The following is a 17,438-nucleotide window of genomic DNA, read 5'->3' as shown; positions in this document are numbered from 1 at the left end:
GTGGACACCTGTGTGTTAGCTGGTGAACAGCAGCCTCTGTTGGTGACAACTGGTGCCCACATAGATATGGGACCCTCTCAGGTTATCTGAGACATTTGTTCATGTTTGATTCATATCAGTAGGTACTTGTTGAACTGTATGCCTCCAGTCGCATTTTAATGGTTGTATTCTATTCGTTTCTTGTCTTGTTAGTGTTGTTACTTTCATTTATTTTTTGTCGATATCAGATGATTGGATAGGGTGCACGCCGAAAGAAAGCGGGTTACCTGCGTAGCATAGGCCAGTGCAAGTGGCTGAAACTGCGTGAAGAGTACCCCATCTTGTCTAATCGGGCAGCGTACAATGGTGGCCGGGTGGTGGTGAGGACTTGAGTAGACATGCAGCTGCCTGTGGCCCAGAATGTACCAGACATTCTTTGCCAATACCTGTGCTACCAGTGGATGACGCGTTGCAGGCGGCAGGTGTGGTCGAGCGGTTCTAGGCGCTACAGTCTGGACCGCGCTACCGCTACGGTCGCAGGTTCCAATCCTGCCTCGGGCATGGATGTGTGTGATGTCCTTAGGTTAGTTAGGCTTAAGTAGTTCTAAGTTCTAGGGGACTGATGACCTCAGAAGTCCCATAGTGCTCAGAGCCAGTTTTTGATGACGCATTGCAGTGATGAAATCGAGGCGTGATGTCTGTAATATTTTTCAAATGATTTCACAGAAACTATTCGGTAAAAAAATTGAATTTTCCGTTACCTACAGCTTTATATGTCATTTTCATGGTGTAGTCCCCATCACTTCATAATGATCGTAGTTATTGTGATATTTCACATTTAAGTAACAAATTGCACGAAATACAAAAAGTTTTCAATGATAAATGGGAGTCACTATTATTTTGCTTTTGTTGCAAGCTAGATCATACAATAATGTATACGAAATTTAGCTATCATATTGAACTTATCTTTAGACTGGGGAGGTAGGTCTCTATCTACCTCGAGTGTCGCAAAATGAATTTTATGTAGCTCACTTAGTACGATAACATGCGCCAGTGATAAGATCAAAATGAGATAGTCGTAACATCTCTCGTATCTTATAAATGGTTTGAGATATCAATACGAGATTTTGTCAACGACTGTATGTGTTCCCATAATTACGGCGAAACGGTAATATTGGAATGCAGTGAAATATAGACTAAAAAGTACATAAGAGTGCTATTAAAAATCGTCATGGCATGTGTAGCCGTAGGAATGCAGATCCACACGTGTATCACAAATTTATGTCTGTCCTACAGAATGATTGATGGCTGCTTTGCGATAGGCAAGCATCATATAGAATTACAAAATGGTTGATGTTGTATCTGCTCGTGTTCACAACTGAGTATTTGTTGTTTTTCTTTCTTGTTACTGATACCTGATAAACCTTGTGTTGCGTGCCTTACATAACCATAGCCGTCTCCTTGCAGCAATTTCTGTGGTGGCTCTGGACACACGCCTTGGCTGTCTGGATGGAAACCTCCCCCCAGACTCAGAACCCCAGCAAATGATCGAGGCGATGCATACCCTGTTCGACTGCATGCTCAAACTGGACGTGAGGCCCTCGCCCTGGAAGTACATCAGCACGCCGGCCTGGAGGCGCCTAGTCAAGTCGCAGGACTACTTCTACCAGTAAGGGAACACGCCTTCCTGTGTGCTTTGTGCTGGCATTCAAGTTCGACATGCGAAACAAAAAGACTGCCGTAAATGCCGTAATTACAGGTTATGATTGCTGTCTTCCCTATCCAGCCGTGAATCCTGCTTCAGGGTAATCGTAGCCCACTGGTGCGATACACATTCCTCTGTCAGTACCTCCATTCTTACATCCTTCTAGAGCCAGGGACAGTAACAGCTTGAGCTATTTTCACTCACAGCAAATGCTGCTGGTATGGGCACAAAGTGACACTAGACGCTGTGAGGGGGAGGGAGGGGTTGAGGTGGGGGTGGGATAGAGCAGTCTAGTGGACAAAAATACAGTCCGGTGGGGCATCTGTTGTATAACCTCTCTTATGGAGGTCATCCACGCCCACTCTTCCGTGGTAACCATGCAAAAGGTTTAGTGTTACCCTGCCATGTGGAGTTAGAGATTTGCTGTAGAATAATTAGGGGATATGGATGTGTGATCTTTTCCATGCGTCACGAACCGTACATAAAATTTTGTCCATGTGTTACGGACTGTACGTCACTTAACATCGTCTCAACTAGGAGATAGTTGACTGAGTGAATGAAAAATGTGAAGACATCTTGAAAAAAGTGCCGCAGCGTCTCAGCGAAGAAAAAACATCCGTAACAATGTAAACCGATACCAGAGAAAGTATCAGAATGACTGTTATGACCTACTTGCGGCTCTTAATGTTGCCTGAAGTAAATAGGATGTAAACTGCAGACAGGAAACAGTAAAAATAACTTTTCAGAAGAAAGTATTTCTATAGACCAAAAAGTACATGTAATCTAATCTAGTGAGAGAGTGTGATTTCAAAGCATTGATAACACATGCAAACATATGGACTTTTTGGCTCATTAATTGGGTCAGAACGACACAGACTAGGCAACTATTTCCCGACAATGCTTTCCACGATTGCAAGGAAGTAGCCAGGATTATGTTAAAGGGTGGTGGTGGGGGGGGGGGGAGGGGGTTACGGGTCTGATTTGTTAAAGAGGACCTTGAAAAAGCTGATGTTTTACATTTATTCGAAAAACACATTAATGTTACATACATAATTCGCTTCCAGAAGACCTTTGTACAAATAGTATTTGGCCTATAAAATTACACAAAGAAAGCTTTTCTTAAAAAAAGTACGACTTATATCCTCAAGTGTATGTGTATCTGAGAAATACCAAAATGCACAATTAAATATTCGTAGTTTTTTGTTTGGGAACATGATAACATCACTCTCTGCCAAATGAATTACATTTCTTTGCTAACAAGGCGCAGCTCAGTCTTCTAATATAAGGTTCACTATCGCACAGCAGAAAAATCTTGACGTTGGACTGAGAGCTTATGAACTTAAACGGGTTCAGATCTGTTTCAACAATAGCTACTCTTGTCCTACTTGAATCTTCTCTTGAAATTTACGACTTATCTTAAACCAAGTCAGAATTCCTTCAGCACATCGAAGTTCCTCAATTGAATCTCAAATTTTTATTAAAGAATTTCTCAAGTGATCAAGAATTTGTTCTACAATTATTATTTCAACAGACAACTTGAAACTATAGCAAGCAAATTTATTTTTAAAACAAGACGGAATGCACAAATACTAAGAGCTATAGTTTCGGGATCTCAACACTGGTTTCAGCTAGACTTCTAATGTATGCCACCTCCAAAATGAGTTTGTATAATCCAAGAAAATACTGTTACACAGTCTTTGATGCTAATAAACTCCTCTACAATGTACAACATACGTTGTCGTTTATATGAGGTCGGAATTGTAATGGTTGGACTCACTGTTCCAAGGATATTACGGATCAGACATTTCACAGCAGAACATCATTCTTGTAGTAAGAAGACATGATATATCGCCGTTTGACAAGTGAGCCATCTTTGTGCACAGAAACATAGTACAAAATGGCGATCGCTAGCCCCCTTCCAATGTAAATGTCGCTGAAGCAGAAACATTGTCGAAATCTCATATCTTATACAAACGAACACCAAAATTAAAAACTCTATGCCCAAGTAATAATTACACCACAAATCAAGACATGTACTGTTACAAAGTAGCAAAAGCTTATTTTTTATGTAGTTGTTTCTTGAATTTCAAAACATTATAGTTTGAAGATAATAATAGAACACGTGAAAAAGAAACACTAAACAAAAGAATATGAGTAAAAACAATAAATTAATTTAAACACTTTGAAATAGATTAAAGCAATGCTATATTTAAACCTTAGATGAGTCACACAAAACGCTGTACGAATGTCTTGTGTGTCAGTTATCTCTACTTGGTAACAATAGCAAAATTATGAACTGAGTTAACCAATTTAACTACAAACATCAAAAGAAGCTTTACATCATCCCAGTTCCCAGAAGTCCTGAAGATAGACGTTGACTGTGGATATTGTATCACAGACACAGTCCCCCCACGTCACTAACGCCCCCCCCCCCCCACCTCCTCCCAAAGTTGTAAACAACCATGCATGAGCAGCGCCTATTAAACGGAGGGGGTCAGACAGCCGATCAGTTCCAGTCTTTCCACCAGGAAGGAGGTACGCGGCTTGTGTTGTCAGTAGTTCAACCATGGCTAGAGGGTCAATACCGCGGTTCGATCGTTCGCATTGTTACTTTGTGCCAGGAAGGGATCTCAACAATAGAAGTGTCCAGGCGTCTCGGAGTAAACTAAAGCGATGTTGTTCAGACATGCAGGAGACACAGAGAGACAGGAACTGTCGATGACATACCTCGCTCAGGCCGCCCAAGGGCTACTACTGCGGTGGATGACCACTATCTACGGATTATGGCTCGGAGGAACCACGAAAACAACGTCACCATGTTCAATAATGCTTTTTGTGCAGCCACAGGACGTCGTCTTACGAGTCAATCTATGTACTATAGTCTGCATGAAGCACAACTTCACTCGCGACGTCCATGGTGAGGTCCATCTTTGCAACCACAACACCATGCAGCGCGGTACAGATGGACCCAGAGATATGCCAAATGGACCGCTCAGGATTGGCATCACGTTCTCTTTACCGATGAGTGTCGCATATGTCTTCAACCAGACAATTGTCGGAGACGTGTTTGGAGGCAACCCAGTCAGGCTGAACGCCATAGACACACTGTCCAGCGAGTGCAGCATTGTGGAGGTTCCCTGCTGTTTTGGGGTGGCATTATGTGTGGCCGACGTACACGTCTGGTGGTCATGGAAGTCGCAGTAAAGGCTGTACGATACGTGAATGCCATCCTCCGACCAATAGTGCAATCATATCGGCAGCGTATTGGCGAGGCATTCGTCTTCGTAGGCGACAATTCGCACCTCCATCGTGCGCATCTTGTGAATGACTTCCTTCAGGATAACGACATCGCTCGACTAGAGTGGCCAGCATGTTCTGTAGACATGAACCGTATCGAACATGCCTTGGATAGATTGAAAAGGGCTGTTTATGGACGACGTGACCCCCCAAGCACTCTGAGGGATCTACGCTGAATCGCCGTTGAGGAGTGGGACAATCTGGACCAACGGTGCCTTAATGAACTTGTGGGTAGTATGCCACCACCTCTGAAGGTCTCGCTGTATGGTGATACGACATGCAATGTGTGGTTTCATGAGCAATTAAAAGGGTGTAAATGATGTTTATGTTGAAGTCTATTCCAATTTTCTGCACGGGTTCCGGAACTCTGTAAACAAAGCTGATGCAAATTTTTTTTGATGTGTGTATAAAGATTTTTATGTAGTATAAGGAAATCGTAGTATTATTTTCATACTCTATCTGTATCATATAAAATCAGAGTAATCATTGAAGATTAGTTAGGTCTATCAATTAAACAAGCATTTGTTTTAGATAAAAGATGAACTTGACATAGCCGGCCGAAGTGGCCGTGCGGTTAAAGGCGCTGCAGTCTGGAACCGCAAGACCGCTACGGTCGCAGGTTCGAATCCTGCCTCGGGCATGGATGTTTGTGATGTCCTTAGGTTAGTTAGGTTTAACTAGTTCTAAGTTCTAGGGGACTAATGACCTCAGCAGTTGAGTCCCATAGTGCTCAGAGCCATTTGAACCATTTGAACTTGACATATAAGTAAATAATTAAAAATGATGTAAGGCAGGGATGTAGTCTTTCACCTTTACGCTTTAATCTATACATTGAAGAAGAAATGGGGCCGGGAAAGAATAGAGTCGAAGTGTTTGAGATGTGGTGCCATAGAAATGAGGAGGTTCCTCACAGAATCGGCGAGGAAAGAAGTATGAGGAAAACACTAACATGAGGAGGAAATAGGATTACAGGACATGTGTTAAGACATCTGGCAATAACTTCCATGATGCTACAGGAAGATGATGAGGGTAAAAATTGTAGGGGAAGACAGAGACTGGAATACATCCATCTAAGAAATGTGGACATTGGCTGTAAGTGCTACTCTGAGATAAAGAGGATGGCACAGGAGAGTAAGTCAATGTGGGCCGCACCAAACCAGTCGGAAAACTGATAAAGGAAGTGATCTTACACAACGACCTATTTCAGCAGTTTGATTACTGCACCTAAAACATGCATACTTTATAATGCCGTTATTGGGACAATGAACGTAATGAAGCTCTGAGGATGGGTCATGGGTCATCTCAGGATAGCTCATTCGGTGAGAACACTGTCAGTGAATGGCAGCGTCCTGAGTTCGATTACTGGTCCAGCGGGCTGTATAATATGCTAGGAAGCTATAATAAAATCATGTTGAAAATTAAAGTGCAAAATTCTGTGGCCTACTCATTTACGGCGTCTTTACAAGCTCTTTTTAATGCTATGTGTATGCTTTACATTCTTCGCAATGAGTATTTTATTACTGATGTTTTGATTAATGGCTACATCAACTACTCAGCGAAATTACAACTAAATGGATCTGGGAGATACGAATATAGGATTACTGTGGGATTACACAGTGCTTTCGACGTATTATGTGTATTTGTGTTACCTTTTACGCTCTGTTTTAATTACTAGGTCGTGTGTTATCATAATCCGTCATCACGTTGAAATTACAGTGCTGGCAAAATTGCAAACTCCTTGAAGACGGCATGGAACATACGTCAAATTGGTGTGAAGTGCACTACATGCTTGGAAATACAAATGATTATCATTTCCGTGCAACCGCAGCAATAACGTCATGTACGTTCTGTTTATAGGGAAAGATTACGCAGCATTTTTCTCATTCAGGAATCGCATTTGCTTGTTGTTTACTTGTGAAAATATCGTTCGACACGTTGTATAAGAAGGAAACACATCTGTCGTCGTAATTTGACTAAGGTTCTACTATGGCCTGTCGAAATTATTGTTTTTCTTTCTGTGATACAGCTGCTCACGTTGTAGGTATCCTACGACTATCTAGCGAGTATGGAATATATTTGTTCATGACGGAAAGTATAAATGCTTGGATATCACAAGAGATACTGAATTTAACTGATGAGAGGAGAAAATATAAAAATGCAGCACATGAAGCAGAAGAAAGGGAATACAAACGTGTAGAACATGAAACTGATAAGACGTGCAGAATGGCGAAACAGAAATGCTTGGATGACAAATGGAAGGATGTATAAGCATATACCACTGAAGGAAAGATAGATACCGGTCGGTCGAAAATTAAAGAGACGTATGAAGAAAAGAAGAGCAGCTATATGAATGCCAAGAGCTCAGATCTAAAACTCGTGGTAAACAAAGAAGGGGAAACTGAAAGGTGGAAGGAGTATATAGAGGGACTATTAAAATGAAATGAAGGTAATATTATAGGAAGGAAAGAGGACATAGATGAATATGAAATAGGAGATATGGTACTGAGAGAAGAATTTAATAGAGCATTGGAAGAGCTAAGTCGAAACAAGGTACCTGGAGCAGACTACAGTCCCTCAGAACTACTCATATCCTTGGAAAACCAGCTGTAACAAAAGTATTCCACCTGGTGTGTAAGATATAAGAGACAGGCGAAATTCCCTCAGCAAGAAGAATGCAATATTATAAAATTAAAAAGAGAGCAGGTGCACATACAATAGCAAAAGCAAAACAGCGGTGATGGAATGAGGTCGAATAAAATCATGCGATGCTGCGGGAAGCAGATTAGGAACATAACATTGAAAGTAGTAGATGAGTTTTGTTATTTGGGCAGAAAAATAACTGATGATGGCTGAAGCAGAGAGGATGTAAAATAGAGGCTTGCAATGGCAAGAAAAGTACGAGTTACACACAATGCTGGTGACTACTCTGAAGGTCAGTAAAACTTTGAAACACGTATCTATTTTTTACGAGCTGTAAATAAATAGTTGCCACTATTAATGTACCAACCATCGTACTTATGAAGGAGAGAAATTCGTTAGCATCAAATACACGTTTAAGTGTTAGCAAATCTTTACTGAAAGTATAGTCTCTTAGACTACCCCTGCGATTCGTTGCCATCTCGTTGACGTTGCGTGTTCTACCGATGGTCCGCATCTTCACAACACGATATTTCGACACTGTAAGTCGATGTCTCCACCATGTTTTCCCTGCGCTAGCCTCAGGGACCACCTGATGAAGACTTCGAGTTATCACGTCGAAATATCGTGTTTGTAAGACCTGGACTACTGGCAGAAAACCCAGTCTCAATTATATTTTCTGAAGGTATTAGTCTGGAGTGTAGCCGTAAGTGGAAGTGAAATGTGGTCGATAAACAGTTTAGTCAGGCAGAGAATAGAAGCTTCTGAAATGTGGTGCTACAGAAGAATGATGAAGATTAGGAGTGTAGATCATGTAACCAACGAGGAGGGCAGAAAAGTAATTTGTGGCACAACTTGGTTAAAAGAAGCGGTCAGTTGATAGGACACATTCTGAGACATCAAGGGATCGGTTTAATTCTGGAGGGAAGTGTGGAAAGTAAAAATTGTAGAGAGAGAGACCAAAGCAAGTTCAAAAGGATGTAGACTGGAGTAATTATTCGAAGATCACGAGGCTTGTGCAGGGTAGAGTAACATGGAGACCTGCATCAAACCAGTCCTTGGCTTGAAGACAACTACAACGAGGGATATACTCAACGCCTGGCGAGGTCTAAATGGCCCCAGATGATTAGCGCTTGAAAGGAGAAACAAATTGTCCACTCGGTCACACAAGGATAGCACAGCTACGTTACATACCTTGGGTCATGAAATGAGTCTCTTTGCAGCATGAGAAGTATGTCCGTCCTGACGTCGACATACTTTATCTTCGACGGTGGACACTACGAGCAGAAGGAAGTAGCAGCCTTGGGGAGTTCACTTTCACCAGTCGTCGCCAACATGCATGATTTTGAGGTGGAAGCCCTGGATTCAGCGCAGTGGAAACCTACCTGTTTCTTCCGCTTTGTTGACGAACCTTTGTCATATGGCCACAAGACAGAGACAAGCTGAATGTTTCCTCATACAGCACAGTTTCATACACCAGAACATCAAGTTTACCATGAAAGTCCGTAGTGCTCCCCTTTCTGGATGTCCTGGTTAAAAGAAGAGCAGACGGCATATTGAGTCACAGCGTGTACCGTAAGAAGACGCACACCGACCTTTACTTACATGCTGCCACCATACAGCGCAGAGGAACGGCTTCCTCAAAACATTGGTTCACAGAGCCCATACCCAATCTGACAATGAGAGCCTTAACAAAGAACTTGAACATCTGAGGTCGGTTTTCCGGAAAAACGGCTACACAGAGAAGCAAATTCGGAGAGCTCTACGTCCCACTCCGACTGTACAGCTGGGGAAAACAGAAGAGAACCTCAGTAGGATGAGGGCATAGCATATATTCCGTTCTGTGGCGCTTTATCTTTAAAGTTAGATGGAATTCTTCAAAAACATCAAGTGAAGTCTGGCTTTCACCCACAAATTTCGACACAAACACTATTTGGTAACGTCAAAGACGATCTAGGACTATGGAAATACGGAGTCCACCCGATCCCCTGCGAATGTGGCATGACTTACATAGGTCAAACGGTGCGTACTATCGCAGATCATTGCCAAGAACATCAACGGCACACCAGACTGCATCCGCCTAACAAGCCGGCGGTTGCTGAATATTGTCTCTCGGAATTACAGAGAATGAATCACGACCAGACCAAGGTTCTGACGCAGACGTCCAAATAATGGGACTGTGTCATTAAATAAACCATCGAGATTCGAGTACGGGAACAGCCGATCAACCGAGATAGTGGTTACATCCTTAGTAAGGCCTGGGAACCGGCTTTAAAGCCGATTAAAAGGAAAAGGCACCACGAACTAACGTCGAGAACAGGCAGAGATACTGAGAAGACGCCGCCATCACGCGTTCCTGGGTGCGGACCGCGAACGGAACGGATGCTCAACTCTCCGCGCCTGGGTGCGGACAGCTTTCGGGACACCTGGAGATGGGAGGGAGGGGGTGGGGGGAGGAGATAAAACCACGGTGCCGGCGCTTCGGCGGTCAGTTCATGAACGCACCTGATGATGGCAACGTGGTCGCTTGCCGAAATATTGTGCCCGTTGGACACTGACACACGGCAGTTCACCCGTGAACTCTTTCGTCACGAGGTATGTCGGGAGAAATTGAGGACTTTCTTGTCTGACCCAATGTAGTATGGACTCCAAAGTTTCGTCCCTCTCTCCAATGCTGGAATGATATGCGCCTCGTCTTATTTTACGTATCTCACTCCATTCTCACACTCGTATCTTGTACCAAATCATGAAGTTCCCACACCTCATCAAACACCTAGAGCAACTTTGATTCTTTTAGAACTGCCATAGTCTTGAGTTCCAACACCCAACAGTCTTCCCAACCTTGGCCACGTGCTACACCTCTACCAACAAAATTTTTCCCCTCAACTCCATACTCTCCGTGTCATTTCCTAACGTACTTTCAGTCACCTTACCATCATGGACCATGGACTCATCCTTGAAATCCACCCTTTCTTCTAAAAATAACCTACCTTGCCCGTCACAAACCGCCTAAAATGAGAGTTCATACCAAATCTTCCCCTGGCCACCTGGCATCCTATCATTTACTACCACCAACAACCTACCCTACAGTTTCTTCAAACGTTGACATCTCAACTTCCTCACATAAAATTCTTCCTAATATTTCCCTCATCTCATTACCTACCGACAGTAATCAGGTGCACCAACCTACATCTACATACACTGCTTGTAAAGAAAGTGAAGTACCTAGAGGACATGGTTGTATGTCAGTATAGCTTCGTATATGCACACACCTTCCTGGAATATGTAAATGAGTAGAGTTGCAATTCTCTGCGATAAGTAGAACGACCGCCAAAGTGCGTTAGCATTGTTGATGTTTACTGTTGCTACCAAACCTGGTAAAGAATATAAGGGGAGTGAACAGAGTCAGCTGTTGAGGCATCACTGTGAAGGACACGTTGATGCCGTATTCTCACGAGAGGCAGCGTTAACAATATGAAAGGAGCCTCATTGCTGGTGTACATTTTGTCAGATCAATAAAATCCGGCTGTTAGTGCTCTGTCGGTTGCACTGACTCAAGACAAATTTTCGACTGTAACAATTGTCTTATTGTGTTAAACTTTTAATGTAAGTTTATACCTTTTAATGAGTAGATTATGAAAACATTTTAAATATACAAATTCGGTCAATAAATACGCAAAATACTGATAATTCACGTGCATCATTTGTTTTCAAGAACTCGACCAAAAACGCAAGCTCTGCAGCTACTTTGAGAGAAGCTTCTTTTCCTTCAGGAGCTTCACGATGTTTGGGCTTAGAATATAACCACTGCATTCTCAAAAAAAAGAGAATTTACATCTCATTATCATCATCTTGTCATAATCGACATCAGTTATCACTGTCACTACACCATTATGGACTATGGTTTTGCTGCTGCTACTGACACTTAAAGAAGAGAAAACATATAATTCTGCGTCAGTCACGATGATTTATTTTGCCCGCTAAGCGTTTCGATGGACACTCATCATCATCAGGTGGAAGGTGTTTTCTATATGGTCGTTGTTAGTCGAAAGCGTTGATGATTTTGTGCAGCAGTATCTGAGGCGGACAAGAACTTATGTTGTTGTTTCCACTATTGGTAATTAAGAGAATTAACCACGGAACTTAAAGCCTTAATACAGGGGATGTTTTAAAGATATTAAAAGTACCTACAGTGCAAGTGAAGCAGTATTTGAGCCCCATTCTGCCGCAGAAAATCGCAATTGCTTTCCCATTTTACGTTAGTCACACAGTGTCGTTATACAGCGAAGAAGTTATATTTTTCGCCGAAGAAGCAAAGTAGTTACATTTTTCACCGAAGAATTTTAAAACTAGGCAGTTTGCATAAGAGAATCATTTCAAGCAGGCGAGTGATGAAGGAATGAAGGCCTATGTACATGTCTTGTATTACTGTAGTTCAGTGACACGAAGCATTTTTCATATGTACTTAATAATATCAGGACCTGACGAAATTACTTCTGACTCTTGCACCAATCATTTGTTATGAATTTCTATGTGATAGGATAATGAAAATGAAAATTGTGAAGCTGTTTACCGGTACATAAAAAAAGGCCCCGATGGACAATAATTACGAGGGCGTACTGAGGAGAAGTGTCTCCGAATTTTTTATTCTGTTTCAATATCGGCTGAGGTATTATATATTACTCGGTTACTTTCCCACTTTGCTGACGCGAGTTGAATCTTCTGCCTCAAAGGGCTCCGAATTGTAGCGTGTAATACGGCGGTGTGTAACGAACTATGTCGATTCGTGAGAAACGGCATGCTATAATTGAGTTTTCAACCTTCCACATTTGGATCACCCTCTTCTTCAGCATGAGAATGCCAGACCACGCACGAACGGTGCGAAACCTGCAATAGTCCGGCGACTTGGCCTCCTTGTAATCGATCATCCCATACAGTCAAGACTTGGCGCCATCCGATTTTCAGCTATTTCCAAAACTTAAAGAATGCCTTAGAGGACTTTAGTTTGATAGCGATGAATCGATCCAAGCAGAATTGCGGTTGTGGCTTCATCAACAATGTACACAATTCTACAGTGACAGTATCAACCAACTGGTCTCTTTTGGGATAAATGTTTTCATCGCCAGCGTGACTATGTTGAAACATAAGTATGTACACATGAAGAATAAAGATGTAAAATGTTAATGTTTATTTTATTTAAAAATCATTAAGAATTTTCGCATAAAATATTCGGATACATTATTTTCCAGCACAACCAAGTAGAACTTTTCTGACTGTTGCACAGTTCCACTGTCACAAATTTCTGTGTAATAACGTAATGAAAATGAAATATAATTACATAAATAATGTGAAACTACAGGTACACGAAAAAGGCCCTGTATATATCGTCTACGTTATAGGTTTTATGACTAAAATTATGGGCGTCAAAATATACGTGTTACAGAATGGTTAGGTATCGTTTGATATTTACAGAATTCTATAGTTATGGCCTGTTTCATAACATTTGTAATTAGATTGTGAGCTAAAATGTGTGTGGAGAAATTGTTAGATTCATGATAAGCATATGTGATGGAGTGGTCATAATGTCTCTATAAATTTCTGAGAAATAATGGATACTTTTTCATAATGCCCGTATATGTTGGTTCAATATCTATGCATACATTTTGAACGCACATTAACATGGTGTCCTTCCATTTCGACGCATTACTTCCACTGTTGGAGAGCAAACCAGAGTTCATGTTGTGTACGCTCTTGTGGATGCTGATTTGTGAAACCGCTGTTGCACCTCCAGATAAGATAAACCACGCAGTTGCTCACTAACAACACCCAAACGTTCTCTTCCGTACTCCTTCTTCTTGAGTAAATTGAAAAAAAAAGAAAAAATACAATAGGCCCACAGTATTACAGAAATGGATTATAGCTACGTGTTATGTAAATATATCCATTATTTCTTAGCAATGAACTGAGACTTCACGATAATTCTATATTTATCAAATCTATCACACAAGGTGTCGCTACTTTTAAAAAATTGCTTGATTTGATTTGAGAATGCTCATTCAGGATGTTTTGGCCCTCTTTCTTTCTACGGATATAAATCTCAAGTTATTCATAAATATCCATTTTGTGACCCTAATTTAAAGGGCACAGCACTTTGTGGCCTTCATTTACATTCTTCAAGCAGTGACCTGTATCTTTGATATGTGTGGCTATTGATGATTTTTCTCATATCTGATTGCTTCATGTGTGTAAGTCAGGGCCTTTTGAGCTATTTGTTGTGCATATGGCTCATTGAAAGCAACTGTGTAAATATGAGATTTGTTGAATTTGTCATTATTGTTTTTAAAGTTATTGGGATGTCTTTGATACAGCTTCTTGTTGGTTGAAAAGGTGTTGTTATTTGACGCTGTTTAACAATATTGGCCAATTTTTGTGAAATATTGGTGAGATATGGGATATACACATTGTGTATGTTTCCTTGCTGCATCAAACCTACGACCTATGGCACTTTGTAGATGGCCACAGTTTTCATCTTGTGTCATTATGCAGGGCGAGTCAGCTTAGAGACAGTGTTGTTGCGTAATGGTCATAAATTTACAACATCTGTTTTTGTGTAGTGAGTGTCAACCTACAGTGTCTGTCGCTATGTAGTGGGCACTAATTTTCAACCAGTGTTGTCGTGTAATAGCCATCAGTTTACAGCCTGTCTTGGTATGTATTGGGTATCAGATTATGGCCTGTGTCGCTGTGCAGTGAGTGATAGCCTACAGCCTGTGTCGTTCTGTAGTGGGAATGAACCTACAGCCTGTGTCGTTGTGTAGTGGGCTTCAGCGTACACCTGCTGTCGCTGCATGGTGTGTGTCATCTTAGAGGCTGTGTTATTCTGTAGTGAGTGTCAGCTTACAAAATGATTCAAATGGCTCTGAGCACTATGGGACTTAACTTCTGTGGTCATCAGTCCCCTAGAACTTACAACTACTTAAACCTAACTAACCTAAGGACATCACACACATCCATGCCCGAGGCAGGATTCGAACCTGCGACCGTAGCAGACGCGCGGTTCCGGACTGCGCGCCTAGAACCACGAGACCACCGTCAGCTTACAGCCTGTGTCACTGTGTAGTAGGTGTCAGCTTTGATGTTGTGTAATGGGTATCAACATACAGTCTCTGTCACTGGCTGAGTCGGAGATTTTCTCCGCTCAGGGACTGGGTGTTGTGTTGTCCTTATCAACATCATTTCATCCTCGTCGACACGCAAGTCGACGAAGTGGCGTCAACTTGTAAGACTTGCACCAGGCGAACGGTCTACCCGACGGGAGGCCCTAGCCACACGGCATTTCCATTTTACTGTGTAGTGGGCACCAGCTTATGATTTGTGTCGTTGTGTAGTGGGTGCAAACTACAACCAGTGTCGTTGTGTGAATGACGTTAATTTACATCTGGAGCTGTGTAGGGGCCTCCAATTTACACCTAGTGTTGTAGTGTAGTGGACGCCGGTTTTAGCCTTTTTTGCTGTCTAGAAGCCTGTGTCACTCTGTGGTAGGCATCAACTGACAGGCTGCGTTGTGGTGCAATGGCTATAAATTTCCACTCTGTGTTACTGTGAGAGGGGTGTCAGATTACAGCCCACGTCCTGTGCAGCTTACAGACAGTGTCAATGTGTAGTGGGAGTCAGCTTACAATGTGTGTTCTATCTTGTTCTGTAGTGGATGTCAACTTACAGGCTGTGTCACTATATACAGGTCGTCAACTTACAGCTGTGGAATTGTGTAGTGGACACTGACCTACTGCCTGTGTCCCTGTATGGTGTTCTGTCCTGTTGTATAATGGACACCACTTACAACTGGTTTCGTTGTGTAGTGGGTGTGAACTAATAGCTTGTGTTGCTGTGTAGAATGCGTTACTTGAAGACATAAGTCCTGTGGTAGGCATTAGCTTACAGCTTGTGTCAGTGGGCTGTAGGCATCATCTTGCATCCTGTGTCGTCATTTAGCAGACGCCAACTTACGACCTGTGTCACTTTGTAGTCGAAGTCGGCTTACAGTCTATGTCAGTTTGTAGTGGGCGTTATCTAGCATGTGTCATGGTGTAATGAGTGCCGATGCAAAACATATGTCAGTATGGTGAGTGTCAGCTTACAGCTTGTGTTGTTGTGTAGTGAGTGTCGACTTGCAACCTATGTTGTTGTGTAGCAGGTGTCCAGTTTTGATCTGTGTCAATGCATAGTGGGTGTCAGCTTAAGACCTGTGTCGCAGTGCAGTGTGTGTAAGCTTACAACCTGTGTTGTTGTGTAGTGAGTGCTAACATGCAGTCTGTGTTGTTGAATGATGGTTGTTAACTTTTAGCCTGTCATTGTCTAGTGTCAGCTTATTATCTGCGTCATTATGTGGTGAGAGTCAACTTGCACCATTTGTCATTGTGTAGTGAGTGTTAACATACAACGTGTGTTGGTGTCTTGTGGCTGTGAGGTTGCAATCTGTGTCCCTGTGTAGTTGGCTTAGAGCCTGTTTCATTGTGTAGTGGATGTCAACTTACAGCCTGTGTTGTTGTGTAACGACCATTAAATGATAGCCAATGTTGCTGCGAAGAAGCAGCCTGCGTTATTGTGCAGTGGGCATTAATTACAGGCTGTGTTGTTGTGTAGTAAAAGTTGAGCTACAGCCTGTGTCATTGTGTCCTGGGTGCAAACTTACAGCTTTTGTCATTGTGTAATGGGTGTCATCTTACAGTTTGTGTCGTCGTGTGGTGGGCGTTGACTTACAGACTGTTTTTCTGCGTGGTGGGCAAATACATCCTGTGTTGTTGTGTATTATGCACTATCTGTCAGCGACTCGTAGTCTTGCGGTGGCGTTCTCGCTTCCCGCGCGCGGGGTCCCGCGTTCGATTCCCGGAGGGTTCAGGGATTTTCTCTGCCTCGAGATGACTGGGTGTTGTGTGTCTTTCATAATCATTTCATCCTCATTCACTCGCAAGTCGCCGTAGTGGCGTTAAAGAACTTGTGGAGCGGCGGCCGAACCGCCCCTCGAGGGGTCTCCCGGCCACCAATGCCATACGCTCATTATTATTATCATGCACCATCTCATAGTTAGCCGTGTTGTATTGTGGGCATCGAAGTACGGGCTTTGTCAATGTGTGTGGGCACCAATTTAGAGCCTGTGTCTTCATGTGCAGCGTGGCAATGAAACACATCAACGAGGCGATGGACCGAATGAAGAAGCGAGGAGCAGAACAAGTGTCAGCTGGAGAACTCAGCGTGCTGGAGAGGTTGCTACTCTCCAACGACGACCCGCGCATCGCCATCGTGATGGCCCTCGACATGATGGGAGCCGGCATCGACACGGTACAGTCTGACATCACTACCTGTGCACCCCTGTCTGGGCGTTTGAAATTTCCTTGTGCTTTGGTGATATATTTTATCAAACGCGTGTGTGACTGCAAGAAATTACAGCTACAAAAGTTTTTAAATAATAACAATAACAATAACAATAATAATTATTATAATAATAACAACATACACGTCAAAAACACCATGGCAACCTGTCAAATTTATAGTAGATATGAAACTCCCAATATGCACAACCAATAGCATCATGCAGGAAAGAAAATAAATAAATAACCCACTGAAGATAGCACATAGGTGCTGATACACTGAAGAGCCAAAGATACTGGTACACCGGCAGCGGTGGCCGTGCGGTTCTAGGCGCTGCAGTCTGGAACCGCGGGACTGCTACAGTCGCAGGTTCGAATCCTGCCTCGGGCATGGATGTGTGTGATGTCTTTAGGTTAGTTGGGTCTAAGTAGTTCTAAGTTCTAGGGGCCTG

The 17,438-nt window shown here is 42.6% G+C and overlaps 1 protein-coding gene across 3 annotated transcripts in view; it reads left to right on the top strand.

Annotated features, from left to right (window-relative positions):
* Nucleotides 1–17,438, top strand: part of LOC126481147 (probable cytochrome P450 301a1, mitochondrial) — a 517,008-nt gene that overhangs the window by 458,444 nt on the left and 41,126 nt on the right. For 2 of the 3 annotated variants that reach the window (XM_050104709.1, XM_050104708.1), the window contains 2 exons: nucleotides 1,447–1,648; nucleotides 16,789–16,957. In XM_050104709.1, coding sequence (XP_049960666.1) covers nucleotides 1,447–1,648; nucleotides 16,789–16,957 — 371 coding nt within the window. The remainder of the gene's footprint in view (nucleotides 1–1,446; nucleotides 1,649–16,788; nucleotides 16,958–17,438) is intronic. The other variant, XM_050104710.1, reaches the window with a different exon arrangement.

The sequence above is a fragment of the Schistocerca serialis genome, chromosome 5, assembly GCF_023864345.2.
Source record: "Schistocerca serialis cubense isolate TAMUIC-IGC-003099 chromosome 5, iqSchSeri2.2, whole genome shotgun sequence".
Taxonomy (NCBI): domain Eukaryota; kingdom Metazoa; phylum Arthropoda; class Insecta; order Orthoptera; family Acrididae; genus Schistocerca; species Schistocerca serialis.
The sequence above is the reverse complement of the archived record's forward strand: the minus strand, read 5'-3'. Positions and strand labels throughout refer to the sequence as shown.